At 39.9% G+C, this 25,632-nt stretch overlaps 1 protein-coding gene across 1 annotated transcript in view; it reads right to left on the bottom strand.

Annotated features, from left to right (window-relative positions):
• zgc:171482 (zinc finger protein) overlaps nt 1-25,632 on the bottom strand; it is a 146,698-nt gene that overhangs the window by 92,191 nt on the left and 28,875 nt on the right. The window contains exons 2-3 of the mRNA XM_056272456.1: nt 21,264-21,368; nt 10,920-11,012 (exon numbers count right to left, since the gene is read on the bottom strand). Coding sequence (XP_056128431.1) covers nt 10,920-11,012; nt 21,264-21,368 — 198 coding nt within the window. The remainder of the gene's footprint in view (nt 1-10,919; nt 11,013-21,263; nt 21,369-25,632) is intronic.

Below are 25,632 nucleotides of genomic sequence, written 5' to 3'. Positions count from 1 at the left end.
GACAGCTCTGTTCCTCCTCACCTTGTTCACTAAGTTTGAAAACTCGCACATAACTCTTGACAGCATGTTGAAGCAGTGGACACCTGACCACCACAGCAGGTTTGCCACTCTTTAACCTCTCAATTGTTTCTAATAAAAAGCTAAGAGGGTAATCGAGACTTGTTCTTAATGCACTCCTGGAAAAAAAAATATAAAAAAAATAACAATCAATGAATTTGTCTAATGTTCCAGTAATAATATAGGCTAACATACTGTACACTGTTCCTATAAGGTTGGGTCAGTAAGATTAAAAAAAAAAAAAACTGTTTTTGAGTGAAGTATTTTGTTCACCAAGGCTGAATTTATTTAATCAAAAGTACAGTAAAAATATTGTGAAATATTATTACAATTGAAAAATTAATGTTTTAAAATGTCATTTTGATGCAAAGCTGTTTTTTCAGTAGCAACTTCTCCTACAAAACAGTTGTGTTGCTTAATATTTTCATTGAAACCGTAATACTTTTTTTTTCTTTGATGAATAGAAACTTCAAAAGAATAGCATTTAAAATAGTTTTTTTTCTAACAGTGCCACTTTTGATCAATTTAATACATCTTTGCAGAGTAAAAGTAGCCTACTAATTAAAAAAAAAATCTTACAGACCCCAAACTTTTAAATGGTAATAATAAACATCCTTAACACTATTTTACCTTTAACTTTACAAAATTAGACTTTTCAGTCTTTTTTCAGAGAATGTATCTGTAATTAAGTTTATTTTTCTTACCCCGTTGGCAAAAGTTTTTTTTTTTTATATATATATATAAAAATGCCAGTGGGTTAAAAAAAAACTCAATTAGTCTTATTATCTAACAAAATTTTGTTTCTCAGGTAAATGTTCTCAACGTTCTTAGATGATATTTCTCATCAAATTAATCCTAGATAAAATTTTCTAAGTGAAGCTTTTCACATTAATCATATACTGAGGCTCTTTACTTTTACTGCATGACAACAAATGTCTCATTAGTTTCTATTTTTTAATTCTCTAAGGGATTTTAGGAGAAACATCTGAGACAGTAGACACTTAAAAAAAACGGAGAACTTGAGCCCTCTGAGCTATTCAATGCTCCTCTGGGTCCTGTCCTACAATATCATTATAAAAATAAAAAAAAGACCCTCAGTCACATAAAACAATATGTAGTTGTAGTGTGGCTGAATTTGATGAATCGCAATGACAAACACAGGCTCAGCTGTGCTCTGTTTTCACATTCATTAGAGTAAAATCAGCATTTCAAGGTGAGAACAGCCATATATATCCATATACGTATACATCATTATCTAGCCATATATATATATATATATATAATTCTTTTTGAGTAAGTGCTGATTGCACTTGTCTCTTAAATAATATATATATACACTCACCTAAAGGATTATTAGGAACACCTGTTCAATTTCTCATTAATGCAATTATCTAATCAACCAATCACATGGCATTTGCTTCAATGCATTTAGGGGTGTGGTCCTGGTCAAGACAATCTCCTGAACTCCAAACTGAATGTCAGAATGGGAAAGAAAGGTGATTTAAGCAATTTTGAGCGTGGCATGGTTGTTGGTGCCAGACGGGCCGGTCTGAGTATTTCACAATCTGCTCAGTTACTGGGATTTTCACGCACAACCATTTCTAGGGTTTACAAAGAATGGTGTGAAAAGGGAAAAACATCCAGTATGCGGCAGTCCTGTGGGCGAAAATGCCTTGTTGATGCTAGAGGTCAGAGGAGAATGTGCCGACTGATTCAAGCTGATAGAAGAGCAACTTTGACTGAAATAACCACTCGTTACAACCGAGGTATGCAGCAAAGCATTTGTGAAGCCACAACATGCACAACCTTGAGGCGGATGGGCTACAACAGCAGAAGACCCCACCGGGTACCACTCATCTCTACTACAAATAGGAAAAAGAGGCTACAATTTGCAAGAGCTCACCAAAATTGGACAGTTGAAGACTGGAAAAATGTTGCCTGGTCTGATGAGTCTCGATTTCTGTTGAGACATTCAGATGGTAGAGTCAGAATTTGGCGTAAACAGAATGAGAACATGGATCCATCATGCCTTGTTACCACTGCAGGCTGGTGGTGGTGGTGTAATGGTGTGGGGGATGTTTTCTTGGCACACTTTAGGCCCCTTAGTGCCAATTGGGCATCGTTTAAATGCCACGGCCTACATTGAATACATTAAATGCATTGTTTCTGACCATGTCCATCCCTTTATGGCCACCATGTACCCATCCTCTGATGGCTACTTCCAGCAGGATAATGCACCATGTCACAAAGCTTGAATCATTTCAAATTGGACATGAACATGACAATGAGTTCACTGTACTAAAATGGCCCCCACAGTCACCAGATCTTAACCCAATAGAGCATCTTTGGGATGTGGTGGAACGGGAGCTTTGTGCCCTGGATGTGCATCCCGGAAATCTCCATCAACTGCAAGATGCTATCCTATCAATATGGGCCAACATTTCTAAAGAATGCTTTCAGCACCTTGTTGAATCAATGCCACGTAGAATTAAGGCAGTTCTGAAGGTGAAAAGGGGTCAAACACAGTATTAGTATGGTGTTCCTAATAATCCTTTAGGTGAGTGTGTATATATATATATATAATCTCAGCAGAAACAGATTTTCTCTGCATTGTGAACGGCTGCATGCAGGCAAAGTATAAATAAATAACTGTTTTCTATTTTAATATATTTTATAATGTTATTTATTGATGGCAGCTTACTCTTCCCTGAATGGGAATCATCTTGGACCAGAAACAAAAGCAGCATCCAGATGATCAAGCCAGCTTCAGATGGATCGTGGAACATGGTAGTCCAGCTTGGACCAGCTGAAAGCCAGGTGTATGTTCCAAGACAGAGTTTAAACTGTATTTTCTAGCAAGGATTTTGAACGTAATGGATAAAAAAAATTAAAAACAAATTTTTTCCAAATGTTGTATTATGCCAAAGCATTGTACAAAAGCATTTGTAGATATATAATTATTTTTGCTCTCACGTGTAAATAATGTGACCGCTTATACCATAGTAGACACTAGCAGATTCTCTACCTGTTGATTGGTATCTACTTATGATTGGTATCTACTTATGCTCACACCACCAAGGCCTCTAAGCTAAATATGCTTACATGACACTTCTATCTATCAAGATGTTAATTTTACCTAAGTATTATTCTTGCAGTTCTCATGAATTGTACAATGCCTGAATGCGCTGTCATGTTACGCCATAAAAGTGGTACAAACTGGCACATATGAGTGAAATTTGAACATGTTCTCACTGCACACAAGAGCAGACTCTTTTTTACACGTCTGGACCAGAGCGGTCATCTCAGAGCTGTGGTGTGTGTGTGTGTGTGTGTGTGTGTTAGAGGACCTGAGTGTTCTCTGTCACCTCCCTGCTGAAAGGAAACGGACAAATAAATTCAAACTTCATGGCCTAGTTCTGTTTCCCTGAGCCTGTGACCTGATTCCAGCGAGCTGGCCAGTGAATGTGTGTGTTCTGACTGCTGTTTGCAGGAGAGGTGAGTGTGTAGCTTTCTCTCAACTCACAGACGTGTTTTCCCAAGTTCTAAAACAGGCTTTTTGCAGTTCACTGTCAGAGCTCAGGCAATATATGTACAATATTTTAGACAACAGTACAATATAATGTCCTTCAAAACCATAAAGAGAATAAAAATAAAATGAAACGCTTTTAAAAACCCATCAGGGTTGCAGTGGTTCCCAGCAGGGATGGAAACTGTTAGAATTTGAGATTTTAGTTGGCTTTGTCAGTTTGTTTCCTCCTACTTTTCGGTGATTCTTTGATTTTCAGGGATGTGCTCAATGGTTTTCAGATCCACAGGGCCTGTGCATAGGGATTGCTATGATGATTATGATACCAGAACCAGGGCAAACATCCGTCCTTGTGTAATCCAATAAATAACACTGGGAAAATGTAAGCAGTCAGCAACACCAAAAATAAACCAACCAACCCAGGTGAGAAAGACGAATAGACACAAAACTCCTGTTCGATTTAAAGAGAAATGTTTAGTTTTTTTCTGATAGCATTTGCTTCAGAAAACGAATGCAAATCTATTTCATATTTACTCTCAGGTTTTCATTCAAACATTCCTTTTTCTTCCTTGCCAACAATTTGTCACCTACACATTTGTCTGCATGCATTTACATATGACCTATTTTAGGTTTGATAATAAAAGCAAAGTGTGTGTGTGAAGGTGGTGGTGTGTGAAGTTGTGAATATGTGTGAGCGTGTGTGTGTGTATGTGATGCTCTGGCAGTGTCAGGTCCTGTTCTGTTGTTAACAAAGAGCATTTAATTAGGAGTCTGTTTATCTCTCTCCTCCACTCTCTCATTGCTCTGTTGTTACGTTGGAAAGGGTGTGAAAACGAGCTAAAAATAAGAGCCCGAAGGAGAAAAGTCACAGAAGCACATTTATTCTGCCTGTTAAAAACGGAATACAAAAATATAGATTTAGAAAAATGGAGGACAATAGAGAAGGAGACAAATAAACATAAACACAGAGAGAAAAAAACAACATTCTTTAACATGCTTTAACTACCTGATGGAGAGACACTAAAGCAAAGAAAGATTTATTTTTAAATATCTCCGAGCACCTTACCGACCTACTTTCCTCTTTTGTTATTCTCCTCTAATTCTCCTGTACTTCTGCTTGACACTTTTAAAAAGGAAACTCAAACACTCTTTCCACAGCCTCAGTGCGACTCACTTCCTTCTGATGAAGTCAACGAGTCTGGAAAACAAGGCGAGTTTTAGAGGTAACTGAAAATGAGACTGAGTGTTATTATCAGGGGTGGCTCTGCTTTTACATGCTGGAATGTCTCTCTTATGGGAGCCTGTTGTCACCTAAGTGAAAAAAAAATAAAAAAGGTAATTGTGAGACAAAGTTTAAAATTAGAAATAATGTCACCATTTGGAAGATTTAAAGTCGCTGTGTCATGGAGTTGACGCTATGGTCTGACGCACGTGTGATACACACCCATTTTTATAGGCTACTGCAGTCAGGTGACATAACAGGTGCGCAGGGTATATAAGGGTGCTTAGAGAGAACGTCATCAGCTTCTTTGTTTTCAGGAAGCTGTCTGTTTGTATGAAAAATTTATAAAACCAGATGATACACATGAGCTGTCTGTTTAGGAGCGGAACATGCTTGGTCATCACTCGAGGCTCCCAGCTCCCACCTCGCTCTGAGGCTCTTCCGATCCGGCAGAGAGCTTGTTGTTGGCTCGATCTAGTTCGGTGGAACCATGATATGATGGGAGTTGGGAGGAAATACGCTGAGTGAGCCCGTCTCTTCCCTTAGCCCAACATATGTGGAGCTGGTTGACGTTATGACCAGCAACACGGCCAAACTAAAGTTAGAATGGTCGGCAGAAAAGGAGAATCTGCCCCAGGCAGACTGGATGAGTGATTCCTTGCGGGTCACACTGTAAGTAAGTGTCTCACTAGAGTGAGCATTCCATTTCTCCCCGATCTCCACAATGAAATGATCAAGTCGTGAGAAAAGCCATACTCGGCTCGTGTTCAAGCCCCTTCTACAACCATGAAGAGGCTGGCTGAAAATGGATATATAAGGATGCCCCAGATTAAAGATTCTCTCCTGGTATGGCATCCTCATGGAAGGCTCCAGCATTGCCATTGAAGCTGTGTTAGACTACATCTAGGCTTGTTGGCAAGGCTTATGTGGTGGCGTGTCAGGCTGGTGGGGCTTTGCACACTATGTCGATCTTGCAAGCCTACCAGGCCGATTTATTAAAGGATCTCGATCTGAATGAATGAGGTATTTATATAGCGTATTTCCTATGCACTACTGTACACCCAAAGCTTTTTAAAATCATGTCAGGGGTCTCTCCTTAACCACCACCAGTGTGCCGCCTCCACTTGGATGATGCGACTGCAGCCACAGTACAAAGACACCAGTATGCACACCACACACAAGCTATAAATGGAGAGGAGAGAAAGTGATAGAGCCAATTCAGTTGATGGGGATTATTAGGAGGCCATGATTGGTAAGGGCCAATGGAGAGAATGTTGCCAGGCCACTGGGGTTACACCCCTACTCTTTTACGAGAAGTGCCATAAGATTTTTAATTACCACAGAGAGACAGGACCTCACTTTAACGTCTCATCCAAAGGACGGTGCTTGTTACAGTATAGTGCCCTTGTCACTATACTGGGGCATTAGGGACCACACAGACCACGGGGTGAGCATCTCCTGCTGTCCTCACTAACACCTCTTCAATCTAGGGAAGGAATTATCTCCAGATGCAATCTTGGAGCTCTGCCGTGCGACAGACCTTTCCCTCCGTGCTACCAAGAAGGCGGCCTGTCCCGTGGGCCGCTCGATTGCTGCCATGGAGAGGCATCTATGGCTTAACCTTTATGGGCTCAAGGAGAAGGACAAAGCTTTCAGACTTTTTGGCACTGCTGTTGAGACAGTGGTCCAAAAGTTCAGAGACGCGAAGGTTAAGTCAGCAGCGCTTGAGCGATATATCCCCTCCCGTGGTCGAGATCCTACATCCCCCTCTTCTGACCCTGGGGTGGGTGGGGTTGGAATTGGAATGGGGGGTTGGAATTGTGTTCAGTGTGAACAAAGCCTTTCTTAGTTCATAAGACTTAATGGAGTTCTCAGTAGTTTCATGTAAATATCAACTTTTTCTCAAATGTTTAAAATCCCTAAATGATCTAAAAAATAGAATTAAATGAGACAAGTATTGACATACCATAATACCATAATAGTCTAGAGCTATACAATTGGATAGCATATCTCAGATCATTTGATATCAAAGGAATTTGATAAAAAATGTTTGAGTTTATATTGAGATCTCTGACTTTTTATTGTAATCGTTGGTATCTTGGTAAGCAGTAGCGGTTTTAGGCACGTTTAGGCATGTTTTTTTCATGTCACATGGGGGGCGGCACGAGCAGTTAAAAAAAAAAATCCTCTGCGCCGCAAAGCGGTTTTTCTATCATTTAAATTCAATTATTGGCAATGGCGCCCCTGCTTGCTGAGAAGGTGCCGTGCACAGAAGCTATGTCAAGGGGGTCTCCTGATTGGAGGTAGCTCACCAAGGGGCCGTCCACATATCGCGTCTTTTGCGCGCTCGAGTTCGTTATTTCAAATGTAGACGCACGGGAAGCGCGCTCATAATTGAAGCGACGCGCTCATTTTTTCCAGGGGCAGAGAGATGAAAAAATTTCAACTTTTCAGTATGGGGGTGCACCCAAACACGTGGGTGTTTTTCTCTTCTCCGTAAATAAATCTTGTAGCAGAGCTCCAGCAAGCGTTTTTCTGTGGTGGAAATCCATTAGCTACTAAAACTTCTTTGTCGTTGTGGAGAGCGCAGTGCAACGACAGACGCCACGGGAAAATCGGACCGAATTTGACTATTCATAATAAAAGATAAGCTAATGTGCATTGTAAATGTCAGTAATTTATCTTTTTTTAAATCATTATTTTTATAAAAATGATTTAAAGGCTGAACTATGTGAGGTTTATCTTTTTATAAAACCTTTTTTGTCAAAACTTTATTTGAACGTGTATGTTAGTAGATAACATAAAAGACACTCCTTTAAAATCTGGCCATCATCTTTAATGTTATTAACTTGGTGAATTGATTTCATTGTGTATTAGTAGGCCTACTTTTTTAACAAGATTCTGTGTTAAACCGTGATCATTTTGGTCACTATTCATGAAATGAAATTTTCATACCATTTCATCTCTAGTTATGATTAACTAAAATCAACTATAATTATGTGTTTTTACAGTAGCCTATAATATGCAAAGTAAAATTTTCTCTAAAAAATAATAATCTCTGATTCTGTTCTTTTCTCTGACATTTAAGGGTGACATAGGCCTACAAAATTTGGGTCTAAAACAGTTTGAATAGTTGTTAATATGAGAGTTATGAGACATTATTTAAGAGATTTAAGTATTGTGTTACTACATAAGTAGCTCTCGGCCACTTTTACTTTTAAAGACACTATTTTGTGAAAAAGTATAGTTTAACCAGTGGTGGAAAGAGTACTGAAAAAGCATACTCAAGTAAAAGTACTGTTACTTGTCAAAAAATGTAGTGAGAGTAGAGTAAAAGTACCTGTCCTAAATACTACTCAAAGTAGGAGTAAAAAGTAGCCCTTTTAAAAGTACTCAAGAGTAGTGAGTAGTGAGTATTATGCTATGAATGTTAGTCCACCTTGTACCCTGCAAATTGAAAATGTAGCTTACTCTTTTATCACAGATTCATAGAAAAAAAGAAACAGGGCTATTTCAATATTTCTCCAACAGTTTTATTTTTGACTGCTAAAAATACAGCGTTCCCCCAACCATTTTTTTTGGACTACCCCCGCCCCCCCTAAAATGCTGACAAAATCCAGTCATAAAAAAGGAATTTACTGTATAACGCGAAATGTCACGGAATTTGTAATTTTTTTGAGGAATAAATAGAAAGCAGTTCAGTACACTTGAAATCAAATCGCGATATAGTGTGTGTGTGTGAATATTAAACCACAAAGACAATTTAAATTCGAATCCTGCATGTTCTGTGTGAACGAATGGTGCAGCCGACGTGCAGTTTAATTTACCACACACACACACACACACACTGAAGCACGTGTGACAGCTTGCGCTGTATTTTTGCCTATATGAAGACACGAATGCATGAACTTCCTCCATGCTCAAGATCCACTCCGAAAGTCACTTCGTGAACAAAATAAATTGGCGCCAGGTGTCTCGAAGTCTGTTGATGCTGGTTTGATGCAAAGTTTTCCGCGCGCGATTTGATTTGACGGGAATCACGCATGAGTCACATGATGACTTATTATAAAAATAAATATTAATATAAATGTAGCGACGGCAGGTTCAGGGAAAATAGCGCAGTAAAAGTACCGATACAACACTTAAAATGTACTCAAGTAAAAGTAAAAGTACACTGTTTTTAAACTACTTAAAAAAGTACAATTCCTAAAAAAAACTACTCAATTACAGTAACGAGAGTATTTGTAATTCATTACTTTACACCACTGAGTTTAACAATGCATAATGGATAGAATTTGAGGCAGTAACCGATGAGCTAATGGTTCCCTGAAAGTTAGATTAAAGCAATAGTAAAATAACTGGATTCTCTTAACTGTGTTTTTCAAATGAACGCAAATGAATTTTATTGGGGGGTGGTGGCTTGAAGGGGGTCTCGCCCTGGGTGTAATTCAATGTAGAACCGCCACTGTTGGTAAGTCTGGGCACAGTTTGAGACATTGAGATCTCTTTTTAAACTCCAGAGGAGACATTTGAGATTACTGCTGTCTTTTTCTCAGGATAAATCAAGAGTTTCAATTTGCTCACCATTTAAGCATTTCTGTCTTGAGGAAACAACTGATAATATGAAGCTTAGGTCCTCAGTTCCAGTCTTGGGGAAAAATGTTGATATGAAAGGAGATCTTTTTCCTTCTCAAATTCAAGGAGAAATGTGATTTTTTGTTTTTCTCTCCTGTGTGAGACGGCATTGACAGGGCACATATTATCTCTGACTGATTCCAGAGTGATAGACGAGCAAATGTGATAAAGATCTGCTTCAATCCATCTATTATTGACAGGAATCTGCATTGACTTGTAAAGATGTGTAGTGGACAAAAAAAATGTGAAAGTTTATGTCAGTGATGGTATCCGGAATCAGTTTCTTTAGTGTTTGTACTTGCTTCAGCTGTGTTCGGTTTTGATTTGTGGCCCGTCAGCCTTTCTCCTCTCAAACAGAGGGCTTGAAAGTGTCATGGCAAAGCTCTGTCTGGTCCAAGAAGAATAATTCATAAACAACCACACAAATGGGCTCTATATACGAGCACAAACTACGATTCAAACAAAAATTGTAGCTGAGAGGTTAGCTTTCTCTCAATGCTGAATGTTTCATAAAGTTATAAACTAACATCTCCACTCCTTAGATTCTTCTGAAAGCAATTCCAAGAGCTCAAGCACTTCCAAACAAGTCAAAACAATCTGTAAGAGCCAGTGTGTCAAATCATCAATCCGCACAGGGATCATTATTGTATGTTAAGAGCTGTCAGGAAAGAATAAAAAGCCCTAAAACTCTTAATTTAGTGGTTAATAGCCTCTTCAAGACGTCTATCTGCTTCAGTGTTAATCATAGCTTAATTCAGAGTCCATGAAGACATTAGATGACTGCTGTGCCAGTCATTTACCTTTTGGGGAAAATGAACATTAACATTCTGTCTCTGAGGAGTGAAAACAACAGAAAAATCAAAGCTCAGTGTCTGTAATCTCCACTGCCCTCATTTAGCATTTCACTGCAGACAAAAATGGCTCCTGAGGTTTATAAACAAGTAAAATAGATTATTCCAAATAGTTGACATTTACAGTATATATTAAACTAAATGTATAGTAAGATTATACAATTAATGTGAAAAATGAATAGCATAGATCAGATAATTTGATGAGAAATAGTTAAGTTCATTTTGAGATATCCGACTTTTGATTGCAGACTTTTGTATCTTGGCAAATCTGAGCAGAAACTGAAACATTTTTGAGAGGAGGGTGAGATTACTGGGGTATCTTTCTCAAGAGAAACAATTGGGAGCCAGTCAATATACAGTAAATCTCTATTTGCTTTCCATTTAATCTCATTGCTATCTATAAATGATTTTCCTATCTTATAGAATATCACCAGGGAAAAGGTCAATGTGAACTTAAATGTCTGACAGATAGGTTTAAAGATGCAGTATGTAATTTTGACATTGGACCCCCCTCCCCCCAATATATTGTAATATTGAAAATTTGTACAGATAATGTACATAAAGAAAGAAAGAGAAAGGAAGTCTATAATCTGAATTAAAGTTTTATTTTAGAAGCTTAAGAAAATACCGGATTGTCTGGTCTCAGTCTTTTGGATGGTGGTCCTCCATCTTCTGGGTGGAGCATGTAGAACAGACGCACTTTATTGGCATGTTTCTTGCTCTGTTGTGTGAAAGAGAGAAAGAGACAGAAAGAGTGAGAGAAGTTAGCATAACAGAGATCAAAGTGTTCTCATTTTATTTGACATGAATGTAAAGAAATGACAGACACCCATGAAATATCCATTTCTGCAAAACATGACTTGAGCATTATTGAACTATATTGGGAAATCAATAGATAATTAATTAATAACATAACATAATTTTGCTTTTTTTAAAAACTAGCATCAGCTGCTTTAATAATTTTGATGCATGCGGACTTTACTGAAAGTATTCAAAATAAACGTTGAGTCTTTTTTTGTGCAGAACTTTTGAGGTTGCTTGTTGCAGTATCCCCTCCACTGTCAAACGGATTTCGCAAGAGTTTGCAATGCTTGTAAAGATTTTTCAAACATTCTGGTTTCACATATAACTCCAGTCAAACTTTTCAGCCTTGGGTATTTTTTTTCAACTTTTGGGTTTTGTACAGTAAGTTTGTTATCCTTATTTTTAACAAAAAAATAAATGTATATGGATATGTATGTGCCTATATAAATGTATATGGATATGTATGTGCCTATATGTTTTCTTATTTGTTATCTGCATTGAATATTAACTGCTGTCTTCTGTTACTCCACCCAAACATTTTTATTATTTCATAGGGATCTGAGGATACCAAAGTCGCTTCAACTTTGAAAAATGCATGTGACTGCTTAGCTTTCAAAACATTTACAGCCACGCACATATCAAATAGACAAGGTGGGCCAAGAGAGCAAAGCCCCATTGACCTTCTTTAAAAAAAAAAAAAAAAAAAAAAAAACCTAACCTAGGCTACCTGCTATAAGACTCAGACTTAAATGTTCACAGCCGGGACATTACTATGACTGACTGTTTTTTTTTTTTTTTTTTCATGCACAGCCAGTATCGCAGGCAACAGTTTTATACCTGCCCTGAATGATAGATAATAATATGACATCTGGCCATATATGAGAGAATATGAGATGTAAAGTGTATCATGATGACAGACTCAAATTTTTCCATATTCTCTTTAAATATAAAACTTACAGCTACTCTTCAATTTGAAGTTGGCCTGCGTCAAAACGCTCCACTTCAGACAGCTATGCAGAGCCGTTTCCTGAGCTCAGTGACGGAGGACATATTTCAAAATACTGCTTTTAAAATGTAATAGAACAATGAAAGGCTTGCAGTGTGACATTTCAGTTTTGTCTCTTTAAGATCACAATTCAAGAACATATTCACACAGTCAATTACAGAGATGTGCTCCTCAGGCAGAAGTGCTAACCTGTTAGCAATTTTAGTTTAGTTTTTACAATTTGAACAGGTAAACAGAACAGGTAAACGAAAGTGATGTTTATGTTCCAAAACCTGAGCTATATAGCATTTTAAGGTATCACAGGCACACTCCTGACGTAAAGGCTGTTCCGAACAGTAAGCAGCAGCATTATATATATATATATATATATATACACTCACCGGCCACTTTATTAGGTACACCTGTCCAACTGCTCGTTAACACTTAATTTCTAAGCAGCCAATCACATGGCGGCAACTCAGTGCATTTAGGCATGTAGACATGGTCAAGACAATCTCCTGCAGTTCAAACCAAGCATCAGTATGGGGAAGAAAGTTGATTTGAGTGACTTTGAACGTGGCATGATTGTTGGTGCCAGAAGGGCTGGTCTGAGTATTTCAGAAACTGCTAATCTACTGGGATTTTCACGCACAACCATCTCTAGGGTTTACAGAGAATGGTCCGAAAAAGAAAAAACATCCAGTGAGCGGCAGTTCTGTGGGCGGAAATGCCTTGTTGATGCCAGAGGTCAGAGGAGAATGGCCAGACTGGTTCGAGCTGATAGAAGGGCAACAGTGACTGAAATAACCACTCGTTACAACCGAGGTATGCAGCAAAGCATTTGTGAAGCCACAACACGCACAACCTTGAGGCGGATGGGCTACAACAGCAGAAGACTCCACCGGGTACCACTCATCTCCACTACAAATAGGAAAAAGAGGCTACAATTTGCAAGAGCTCACCAAAATTGAACAGTTGAAGACTGGAAAAATGTTGCCTGGTCTGATGAGTCTCGATTTCTGTTGAGACATTCAGATGTTAGAGTCAGAATTTGGCGTAAACAGAATGAGAACATGGAACCATCATGCCTTGTTACCACTGTGCAGGCTGGTGGTGGTGGTGTAATGGTGTGGGGGATGTTTTCCTGGCACACTTTAGGCCCCTTAGTGCCAATTGGGCATCGTTTAAATGCCACGGCCTACCTGAGCATTGTTTCTGACCATGTCCATCCCTTTATGGCCACCATGTACCCATCCTCTGATGGCTCCTTCCACCATGTCACAAAGCTCTAATCATTTCAAATTGGTTTCTTGAACATGACAATGAGTTCACTGTACTAAAATGGCCTCCACAGTCACCAGATCTCAACCCAATAGAGCATCTTTGGGATGTGGTGGAACGGGAGATTCGCATCATGGATGTGCAGCCGACAAATCTGCGGCAACTGTGTGATGCCATCATGTCAATATGGACCAAACTCCCTGAGGAATGCTGCCAGCACCTTGTTGAATCTATGCCACGAAGAATGGAGGCAGTTCTGAAGGCAAAAGGGGGTCCAACCCGTTACTAGCATGGGGTACCTAATAAAGTGGCCGGTGAGTGTATATATATATATATATATATATGAAAAGTTATTTAAAAAATAATCACTTAAAATAAAGCATATGCAAAATTACATTTCCACAAGTCAATAGTTATAGAGTTGCTGAATGTATGTGGTTAAAGCAGCAGTGTTTTAAAGTGGAACAAATTCAAAGAAAAACTATTTCTAAAAGAGTGAACTACTCAACCTCACTAGCTGACTAATTGGTCTAGCACTGTGACCCCTCTCTAATTAAAATAACAATATATTGTTGTGGTCTATGTGTTTATTATTCTTATTTGATTATTGCACATTTGGTTTAGTAATAAATACGACAAACTTGAGCCAAATCTCATCTTTGCTTCATGTGTCTGTTTGGTGTTGCTGTGTATGTAGAAACACTTACAAGGTTCTGTTTCAGGTAGCTGTATATATAGGCAGTACGCAGCAAGGCAGCTCACTAGGTTTTGGAGCGTAGCCGCATTTGCCGATAGCAAATGCGGCAAATCAAGCCTGGGCAAATTATTAATGCTCAGATATCACCATGGGGTTTAAGATGAATAGCTTGAAATTGTAATGCAATATGCAATTTGTCTGATATTAAAAACTGTGTGAGCATCTGTGGGTATTAAGCAAGTGATTAATATAAGTTTTGATTAAGAACAGAATGCAGGTGAGTTCTGCTGGATCAGGAAATGGCTTGGATGAAAAGCTAACGCTTCCTTTTACAGTCCTGTTACCCATGTACATACTATATGTACTTATTTTAGTAATTACAATTACTGGGTAATAACAAGGTACTAACCCTGAACCTACCCCTAAACCTACCCCTAACCCATGTTCTTACCTTATATTAGCCAGTACTTTCTAGGTAAGTACACTGTAAGTACACGTAAGTACTGTACTGTAAAAGGAAGCGTTACCGATGAAAACGCTGAGCAAGAGCACTGAAGAGTTTTTTGTTATATTTTCAGTGTTTATTTAAATTTAAGTTTAAATTTTAGACATTTTGATGTGCATTTGTAATTTATATTTTATTTAGCTTTAATTGTTTTTTATTTCAATTTCAGTTTTACAGTTAAATTCAGTTTCAATTATTATTATTATCAAATTATTTGCGTTTTTTAAGCTTTTCAACTAATATTTATTTTTATAATTTCAGCTGTATTTCAGTTAACCAGTTTTAATTTTTAGCAGTTTTAGTTTTAGCAACAATAACAATGCAACAATAACAATACTGGCAAAAAGGGATAGCTGGTTTTACATTATTTCTATTATTTATCTATATGGTTGGTTATGGTCAGTGGTGGAGGAAGTACTGAATCTCAGTACTTAAGTAAAAGTACAAATAACCAGAGACATATTTACTTTAGTAAAAGTAGAAGTACCACAATGACAACCCTACTTAAGTAAAAAGTACCTGATTTTAAATGTACTTTAATTAAGTATTAAAAGTAAAAGTACTTGCATAACAATTTATTCTCTTAATGTCTATATTCTAATGATTAATAAAACAGTTAATTCTAACTCATTCAACCTAATACTCATATAATGTTGTTTAATATGATGGAAAAGCAGTTATATTTTAAGTTTTTGTCACCATTTCTGAACAAGCTTGCAATTAGGCAATATACACATCAAGCTTAATTTATACCCTTACTATATACGGTGTATATATATATATATATATATATATATATATATAAACACACATATTATGTTAAAACGCCGTATATGACGGCGTTTGGCTGTAAACGCGATTCATTTATGGCGTAATTCTGAACCTCTTGGCTTGCCATACTAATCCTAACCAAACGTATAATACACACGCACCCCACATCACTACTAAACCTACCAATGCGTTTCCTATGCATGTAAAAACTAATTTTCATGTATAAATTGCACGATAAACACACCGCGTGCTATAGAGACGCATTTAGTGTGACCGGGTTGATATATCTAGGCAACCAAACTTCACTGGTGAGACAGAAACGTGCGATGAACGGACGGTCAGGAAGACGTTTTGGCAGGGAAAAACTGATCAGAAAATGTAACGAAAATGTAACAGAACGTTGTAGAAATGTAGTGGAGTAGAAAGTATAATAATTGCTGCAAAATGTAACGAAGTAAAAGTAAAAAGTATGCACTATTGATTCTACTTAAGTAAAGTACAGATACGTGAAAAATTTACTTAAGAAAAGTAACGAAGTATTTGTACTTCTTTACATTCCACCACTGGTTATGGTTAACCCTTTTTACTAGCATTTGAAACTACTGTACATATCACAATTAAGTAGTCAGCGAGTTATCTGAATTATTAGCTTTGTAAGAAATGTCCATAAAAACTGTCCTTCAATCTGTATGGAATGCGTAGTTTAATCTAAAACATGATTTAATCATTTAGAAAATCTTTCATCAAATGAACTGCAATGAACCGTTGGGTATTAAAAACATTGGCATCTACAGAATTTTATTAGGCTTGTGAGGACACACAATCACAGAATAATGTGATTAGATGTTAATTAAAAAGAAACAAACCCAAACATTGTTTGAAATTTGTCATTGAATTTGTCACAGAAGTAGAGATGCTTAACAGTAGGGATTGAATTTAAAGATGAAACTTCTCAGGAAGGTTTTACTGTGCTTGACAGTCTGTCAGAACACTAAATCCCTCTCAGAATGTTAGTCTCGAAAAGTACCCCCCTAAATCTCCGAAAATGTATCTGTGACTTTATAAATCACATTCTGTAGCAAGATTTCTACTGGTGGACACATTTTTACCATTCCACATTGTATATTGGCCAGCCCAAATGAGAGTGTGTGGAAGGAGTGTGAGTGAGTTAGAGAGAGAGAGAGAGAGAGAGAGAGAGAGAGAGAGAGAGAGAGAGAGAGAGAGAGAGAGAGAGAGAGAGAGAGTCTGAGAGTCTCTGTTGTCTCCGAAGCAGTTAGGCTGGATTACACTGGTCCAGTGAAGAGCTCAGTGCTAAGAGGGAATGAAAGGAGCCGTTGATAAACACAGAATGAGCTAAATACCAGACACTGAGGGAGCATTTGGTCTGGGAGAGATTTGATTTGAGGGTTTAAGAGGAGACAGGGTAAATGACACAGCTATTAAAAATATAGATTTGAGTTTTTTGTAATGATTTGAAATGTTACAGTGCCAGTAGTGCATGAGCAGTATGATTGTACAGAATTTACATTTGGCAATACAAAAAAATTTTTGTAATTATTTTTTGTAATTATTTTTTATGATCCGGTATGCTGTATATAAGTCTATGTAATTCCATGTATGAAAATCCAATATACTGTGTGATGGGGCAAAATCATATTACATATTGTCATTGTACTGATGCCAAAGCAAATTATTAAAATTGTATCTGAAGAATATTTACCTTGTGTTATATATATATAAAGAGTATATAAAAATCCCCCAAAATATACTTTTAGTAACATATTTTTTTTCCTATCAAATTTTCAACGGACACATTAGTATAAAACAAAGATCTGCTATTTTGCACATCTTTGACAATGGATCATTCAAACATATTTATAATGTATTACTGTTTTGAGTGTCTTGTTGTTAGTAATGTAAAGTTGTTATGAATATCTGAATATTTTCCATATCTTTTCATATATTAAAATGGCTTGTGAAAAAAAAAAAACTGATTTTATCTATTGTTATAAGGGCAAATTAAATGACTAAATACATGATGATGTTTTATTAACAAAGTTCGGGAGGAGCACGTTCAGTTAACTAACACGAGTGGAGTGCACCCAGCAATCAATGATAATAGGTATATACACTCACCTAAAGGATTATTAGGAACACCATACTAATACTGTGTTTGACCCCCTTTCGCCTTCAGAACTGCCTTAATTCTACGTGTCATTGATTCAACAAGGTGCTGAAAGCATTCTTTAGAAATGTTGGCCAATATTGATAGGATAGCATCTTGCAGTTGATGGAGATTTGTGGGATGCACATCCAGGGCACGAAGCTCCCGTTCCACCACATCCCAAAGATGCTCTATTGGGTTGAGATCTGGTGACTGTGGGGGCCATTTTAGTACAGTGAACTCATTGTCATGTTCAAGAAACCAATTTGAAATGATTCGAGCTTTGTGACATGGTGCATTATCCTGCTGGAAGTAGCCATCAGAGGATGGGTACATAGTGGCCATAAAGGGATGGACAAGGTCAGAAACAATGCTCAGGTAGGCCGTGGCATTTAAACGATGCCCAATTGGCACTAAGGGGCCTAAAGTGTGCCAAGAAAACATCCCCCACACCATTACACCACCACCACCAGCACCAGGCTGCACAGTGGTAACAAGGCATGATGGATCCATGTTCTCATTCTGTTTACGCCAAATTCTGACTCTACCATCTGAATGTCTCAACAGAAATCGAGACTCATCAGACCAGGCAACATTTTTCCAGTCTTCAACTGTCCAATTTTGGTGAGCTCTTGCAAATTGTAGCCTCTTTTTCCTATTTGTAGTAGAGATGAGTGCTACCCGGTGGGGTCTTCTGCTGTTGTAGCCCATCCGCCTCAAGGTTGTGCGTGTTGTGGCTTCACAAATGCTTTGCTGCATACCTCGGTTGTAACGAGTGGTTATTTCAATCAAAGTTGCTCTTCTATCAGCTTGAATCAGTCGGCCCATTCTCCTCTGACCTCTAGCATCAACAAGGCATTTTCGCCCACAGGACTGCCGCATACTGGATGTTTTTCCCTTTTCACACCATTCTTTGTAAACCCTAGAAATGGTTGTGCATGAAAATCCCAGTAACTGAGCAGATTTTGAAATACTCAGACCGGCCCGTCTGGCACCAACAACCATGCCACGCTCAAAATTGCTTAAATCACCTTTCTTTCCCATTCTGACATTCAGTTTGGAGTTCAGGAGATTGTCTTGACCAGGACCACACCCCTACACCCCCTGCATTGAAGCAACTGCCATGTGATTGGTTGATTAGATAATTGCATTAATGAGAAATTGAACAGGTGTTCCTAATAATCCTTTAGGTGAGTGTATAGATTCAGCAATCTCACCTCACTCCATTGATAGTTTAGCAGCATCCCTCCACCGCCCCTTCTTCACACTTCTAGTCCTAAACACTTACATAGGGGGGAGTACTCTGGGTTCGGGCCAAACTCCGAGCCCTCCCCCCGGACAGCACGCCAAATACGCATTAAACCTTATCCACTCTAATTGTATGTAAGTGTGAACTTGTGAATTTATTGACTTTATTTTGTGGAAAGCAGTTTGTAAAACATGGCTTGATTATGTTTAATATGAATATTTACTGTCATGAATATCTGATTAAGTTCTGTATCGCCAACCAATCTTCTATCTACTTTTTAATATAAGATTTTGGTCATATGGTACACCGGTAGCACTTTATTTTACAGTCCTGTTCCCCATGTGCATACAGGTATGTACTTATTATAGTAATTGCAATAACTGAGAATAACTAGGCACTAACCCTGACCCTACCTCTAAACCTAACCTAAACCCATAGTTACCTCATATTACCCAATACTTTCTTAGGTAAGTACACTGCAAGTACACATAAGTGCACGTACTTTAAAATAAAGTGCAACCGGTACACCTATAAGTGCCATGTGTGATATAGTATGCATGTTTTTGTTTCCAGACAGGTAGAAACAGCAGGAGAAAAATGAAATAAACACAGAGGAAAAGGAAAGCAGAATGGAGAAATGGACAGGACAAACAATGGAGTGATAGAGGAGACAAAAGCGTCCAGTCCAGATAGTAAAGGGCAGCTGACAGGTAACGAGGTTCCTCTCCAGATATTAAACCCAAGCTTTTAGTCTATGTCCGTTAGCTGTCCATCAGATTATCAGCCATGCGCGCACACACACTCACACACAGCATGAGAAATTGAAAGAGGAAAAGGCCCCGAGATATCCGAAAGTCCATTAAAGTTGCTCTGTCAGGTGGAGAGAGTTTGGTGTTGCTTAGTCCCAAGGGAACGGGTCTAGTAATGTGTGCTGTGGTGCGGTGAACTCATGTTATCACACAGAACATCTCTATCTGTCTCTCTGTTTTTCTCTCATTCTCTCCATTTCCTTCTCCTGGCCTCTCCAGGGAAATGGCCGGCTGATTCAGGGCCTGAAATGAACTGGTCATAGTGACAAGTTCATTCACTTGGAGTTTCTTTGAATACACAGCATACTGGGGAAACTGTTGTGTCTGAGGTTTAGGGCTGGGGAATATATCAGATAATGTTTTTATTTTTAACATTATTTAAAAAAAAAATAGTAATGAACCAACCAACGTTGTGAATATTGGTTATTTTAATGCATCATTATTTGCCCATTAAGTTTCCCAAAAGATGTGGCAATAGACCAGTTTCACGCTATTGAATTAATTCCTAAATTAATGAGTCTTATGAATCTGTTATTTTAAGTGAATCAGAAAATTTATTTGGATTCCCATCTATTGAGATCACTACGGACCTTCGTTTCATTAAAAAACAAGAAGATTCAATCAAATGATTAGTTAAATGATTAGTTGACAATTTGGTCTAAAACATCTCCCAACATGCCATTTTCATGTATTAAAATGCTAATCAATAATAGTAATAAAAAAATTCTAGAAAGCAAAATTACAGCAAATTATATATCTTATTCAATAAATGTAAAAAATTATATTGGGTTAAACATATTTAATTAATATCAAGTTAAAATGTAGAAAGTTTAAGTCTTTCTTTCAAATTTTCCACATTAGTATAAAATTAAACTTTGAAATTTTGCTGTTTTGCACAGCTTTAACCGTGGCTCATTTAAACATATTTTTTTCCTTGACTTAGCATAGTGGAAAACATTTCTTGATTATTTTGAACTAAATTCTGACTAGGACTTGGATGAATCATTTCCAGTCTACTTGGCAATAGCTGGTTGAAATGACACTTCCACTGACTGGCCAAAGGTCACCCATTTAAGTCATTTTAAAGGCAAATACTTATGTATACTAAAGTAAATTAAATCCAGCCTTCGTTCACACGTAATTGAGGACATCAGCCTCACGCTGTGACATCTGAGAGCGTTTACTCAAGACGAGTGATCGCAGGGATCAGTGACAGAAGAGCTGAAGTGTTACCGTAAAGCTGAATATATCTTGCTGGCTTCTCTTCGTAAACCAATCTGGCCAAACGATCCTGTTGAACAGACACGTTCCCTCAGCTACACTGATTTTGTGCGAAGGAGTTTGTCCTCATTAGCGCGCTCGTTAATCTAGTGATTGCGTATTCTGTGGTCTCAGGAAACGTGTGTGAGAGATGTAAATAATGCAGGAGGATGATTATTTAATGGTCAATCATTGGGTTACTTATGAAGGGGTTGTGGGTCTGAGGAAAGGTGCACTGCATTACAACTTAAAAGCAGCGACTGAAAGATACATGAGAGGAGCATTTAGGTTACAAATGATTATTACATCCCTGATAAACAATTGATGAGGCCTGCTTTTAACATAATGTGTGTGTGTGTGTGTGTGTGTGTGTGTGTGTGTGTGTGTGTGTGTGTGTGTGTGTGTGTGTGTGTGTGTGTGTGTGTGTGTGTGTGTGAGAGTAAATACCTCATAGTGTGCTACACGCTGGGACTCGGAGATCAGCTGAGCGTTGCAGATGTTACAGTAGCTCTCGGTGAAGAGTCCTTCATCACCAGCTCCAGCAGACTTCATCTGAACAAATAGACACACAAAGTGCTGTGAAACTCACAAAACTCATTACATGGATATGTGTAAAGTGATGTAGTTGAAATAAAGGCATTATAGCTCTCACTGCTGAAAAAAAAAATGCTGAAAAATCTTATTGCTCCTACCTAGTCAAGTCTGATTTGTTGGTTCTAAAGGGGTTTTTGGCCACTGGTTACCTGGGGTGTGTTTCCCGTATAACGATGTAACTCACTGCTTAAATACCATAGTACGATGCATCATTGAAGAAATCAACTAGTCATGACTGTTTCCCAAAACCATTTTTCTCAGTTATTTTGCAGATTCAATCATAGGCTCATGTTTACGGACTAGAGCATGTATGCGCAAACTGTTCAAAAACAGTGCTTTAAATTGCTTTAAAATTACATTTGTATATATTTGAAATAAAGATATAGATTCTAATGAATGTCAGCTTGCTTATTTTGCTCAAGATAAGGATTTATTAATGTCATGCAAATAAGAAACTATGCTTCTAACCACAGGTCCAAGAGAACTTTGCAATGCTGTTTGCTAATGTTCGTTGGAACTATGGTCAATGTCATCGGGAAACACACCCCTGGTCAGTCTGTGAGACCAGTTGGCTGACCAGCTAAAAACTGGTTTAAGTTTGATATTTTTGTTTTTCCCAGAAGGCTGTTCCAAATCCTTGTGAGCTTCCTTGTCTTCAAATGCAACAATTTCCTAATCATTTAGCTTTACACAGCCAAAAAAAAAAAAAAAAAGTAAAAATGTCTTATTTTTACTTTGATTTTTTTTCCAATCTTTATAGATATATCTTTTTTTTTTTTTTTTTAGTTTTTAGAAAGCAAAAAAAAAAAATATTAGTGTCACAGTGTGGTGTAGGTAGAAGAAAAGTGAACAGGCAAAAAGCTCCAATATAAACATTTACTAATATCACACAGGTACAGGGATGACGGGCAGGTTTAAAACACGATACAAAGTAGAGCGGACAATGAACAAGGCAAAACACAGGGCTTAAATACATGGGGAAACAGATCAGGGAAACGAGACACAGCTGACAAGACTAACGAGGTGACAGGTGAGACAGATGAACGTCCCGGGTTACGTATGTAACCCTAGTTCCCCGAAGGGACGGAAGCTGCGTGTAATCGCAGTGGGAACGCCCCCAGCGTGACGCGTCTGAAGCATGAATGAAATCAGTCAATGGAGAGAATGAGCGTACGGCAAGTGACGTCATAGACCAGGAAGCTATAAATATCCCCTGAGCACACAACACGCCAGCTTAAAAGTTACTGAAGCAGCGACCCCAGGGGATGCCGAGAGTATGGCAGGACACGCAGCGTCCGTCCCTTCGGGGAACTAGGGTTACATACGTAACCCGGGACGTTCCCCTTCAGGGACTACCGCTGCGTGTAATCGCAGTGGGAACGCAATACCCACATCCCCATACGACCAAATCCCCGTCGTGTGTCATTAGGAGACACAAGCCGACGAGAGAACCTGAGCCCCGGGAGTGGAGCTAAGGTCAAGGGAATAAAATCTGACGAAAGTGTGCGGTGAGGACCAGCCTGCCGCATCACAAACGTCCTGAAGAGAAGCTCCTGAAAGAAGAGCTGTAGAGGCAACCATACTCCTGGTGGAATGAGCCCTTACAGCCAAAGGTGAAGGCTGATGGGCCGAACCGTAAGCAAGCGAGATGGCCTCGACCACCCACTTGCTCATCCTTTGCTTAGATGCAGGACACCCTCTCTTAGGTGACCCAAAACAGACAAACAGTTGTTCCGATCTCCTCCACAGAGCAGCTCTGTGGACATACGCATCTAAAGCCCTAACAGGGCACAGCAAATTAAGTTTCCTCTGGTCTGACGTCAGAAAAGGCGGAGGACAGAAAGCCTGCAGAACTATAGGTCTAACCAAAGTGGTTGGCACCTTAGGAACATAACCTGGTCTCGGACAGAGAAAGGCCTTAACCATACCAGGAGCAAATTCCAGGCACGAGGGAGCCACCGAAAGTGCTTGAATATCACCAATCCTTTTTAGAGATGAGATAGCAAGAAGAAGGATAGTCTTAAGAGTAAGAAACTTTTCCGAAACTTCCTCGATGGGCTCGAAAGGAGCAAGGGAGAGACCTTCTAAGACGATGGCCAGATCCCAAGCTGGTACCCTTGTGCGAACTGCAGGCCTCAGCCTCAGGGTGCCACGAAGGAAGCGAGATATAAGTGGGTGTTTCCCGAGGGAACCTCCACTTGAAGGGGTGTGGTAAGCAGCTAAGGCCGCCACATACACCTTCAGTGTGGAGTGGGATAACCCTGTGGAGAGACGGTCCTGCAGGAAATCCAGCACTGTACCAACCGGGCAGTTAACTGGGTCCTGCTGGCGCTCTCCACACCAAGAGGTGAAAAGTTTCCACCTCGCGGCATATAACTTCCTCGTGGAGGGAGCTCTGGATTGGAGGATGGTCTCAACGACCTCATTCGAGAGACCAGAATCTATGAGCTGGGCCCCCTCAGAGGCCAAGTCCACAGCCTCCATAGCTCTGGACGGGGGTGAAGGATCGACCCACTCGCCTGAGAGAGCAGATCTCTCCTGATCGGTATCTCTAGGGGAGAGCCGTCGAGGAGAGACACTAGGTCCGAAAACCATACTCGGGCCGGCCAGAACGGGGCTATAAGCAGGAGACTGAGCCCGTCCCGGCGAACCCTCTCCAGAACTCCTGGGAGCAGAGCGATCGGGGGAAAAGCGTACAGGCGTGACCTCGGCCACGGATGTACCATAGCATCCAACCCCAGTGGGGCTGGCTGGCTGAGAGAGAACCACAGTGGACAGTGTGATGTCTCTCGGGATGCAAATAGGTCTACCTCGGCACGACCGAAATGTCCCCATAGGAGCTCCACCACCTCGGGGTGAAGACTCCACTCCCCGGGCCTCGGCCCCTGCCTCGACAGGATGTCTGCCCCCTGATTCAAATACCCCGGGAGATAAATAGCTCTGAGAGAGAGAATTTTCCCCTGGGACCACAGAAGGATCTGACGTGCCAGCTTGTAAAGCGGGCGAGAACGCAGACCCCCCTGGTGGTTGATATAGGAAACCACCGATGTGTTGTCTGTCCGGACAAGAACATGGTGGCCTCTTAGGTCCGGGAGGAAATGTTTCAGGGCCTGAAACACTGCCAACATCTCTAGACAATTTATGTGCCATAGACGGTGATGGTCCTCCCACAGACCCTGAGCCGGGCGACCACTCATGATCGCCCCCCAACCCGTGAGAGAGGCATCTGTCGTTAGCATCACGCGACGACAAGGAGCTCCCAACACAGGGCCTTGGGACAGAAACCAAGGATCTTTCCACATAACCAGGGCGCGATGACACCGTCGCGAACTCATGATCATGCGAAGCGGATTTCCCCTCGGGGAGAATCCCCTGGTTCTGAGCCACCACTGTAACGGTCTCATGTGCAGGAGGCCAAAAGGTATCACGTTGGACGCAGCCGCCATGAGACCCAACAGTCTCTGGAACTGTTTTACAGTGGATGACCGGCCTAGCTTGACTTGATGTACTGCGGCGAGAATCGAAGCAACACGAGCAGGTGACAATTGTGCCTGCATCGTCGTCAAATCCCACACTACACCGAGAAAAGTGGTTCTCTGTAATGGAGAAAGAACACTCTTCTTGGCGTTGAGTCTCAACCCCAACCTCTTGATGTGAGCAAGAACGACATCTCGATGCCGAACCGCCTGATGTTCCGATTGAGCTAGAATTAACCAATCGTCTATATAGTTCAGAATACGGATGCCCTGCAGCCTGAGCGGAGCTATAGCTGCATCCATACACTTCGTGAACGTGCGGGGTGACAGTGCTAGGCCAAACGGAAGAACCCGATATTGGTACGCTTCGCCCCCGAAAGCGAACCTCAGGAACTTCCTGTGTTGAGGGAGGATAGATACATGAAAGTAAGCGTCCTTTAGATCTATCGTGACAAACCAGTCCTCGGATCTGATTTGTGACACGATCTGCTTGAGAGTGAGCATCTTGAACTTGAGCTTCCCTACAGTGTGATTTAAGACACGCAGATCTAGAATGGGACGCAGCCCTCCATCTTTTTTCGGAACGATGAAGTACCGGCTGTAGTATCCTAACTCCCTGCTGGGTGGAGGAACCCGTTCTATAGCCCCTTTTTGCAGCAGAGTTTTTACCTCCTGTTCTAATACCAGAGCCTGCTCGGGGCCTACCACAGTGGGCAGAACCCCTCTGAACCGAGGTGGACGCGTTC

Source organism: Rhinichthys klamathensis, unplaced genomic scaffold (assembly GCF_029890125.1).
Source record: "Rhinichthys klamathensis goyatoka isolate OS25496 unplaced genomic scaffold, OSU_Roscu_1.1 h1tg000338l_1, whole genome shotgun sequence".
Taxonomy (NCBI): Eukaryota; Metazoa; Chordata; class Actinopteri; order Cypriniformes; family Leuciscidae; genus Rhinichthys; species Rhinichthys klamathensis.
Note: the sequence above shows the minus strand (reverse complement) of the source record. Positions and strands in the feature narration are given on the sequence as shown.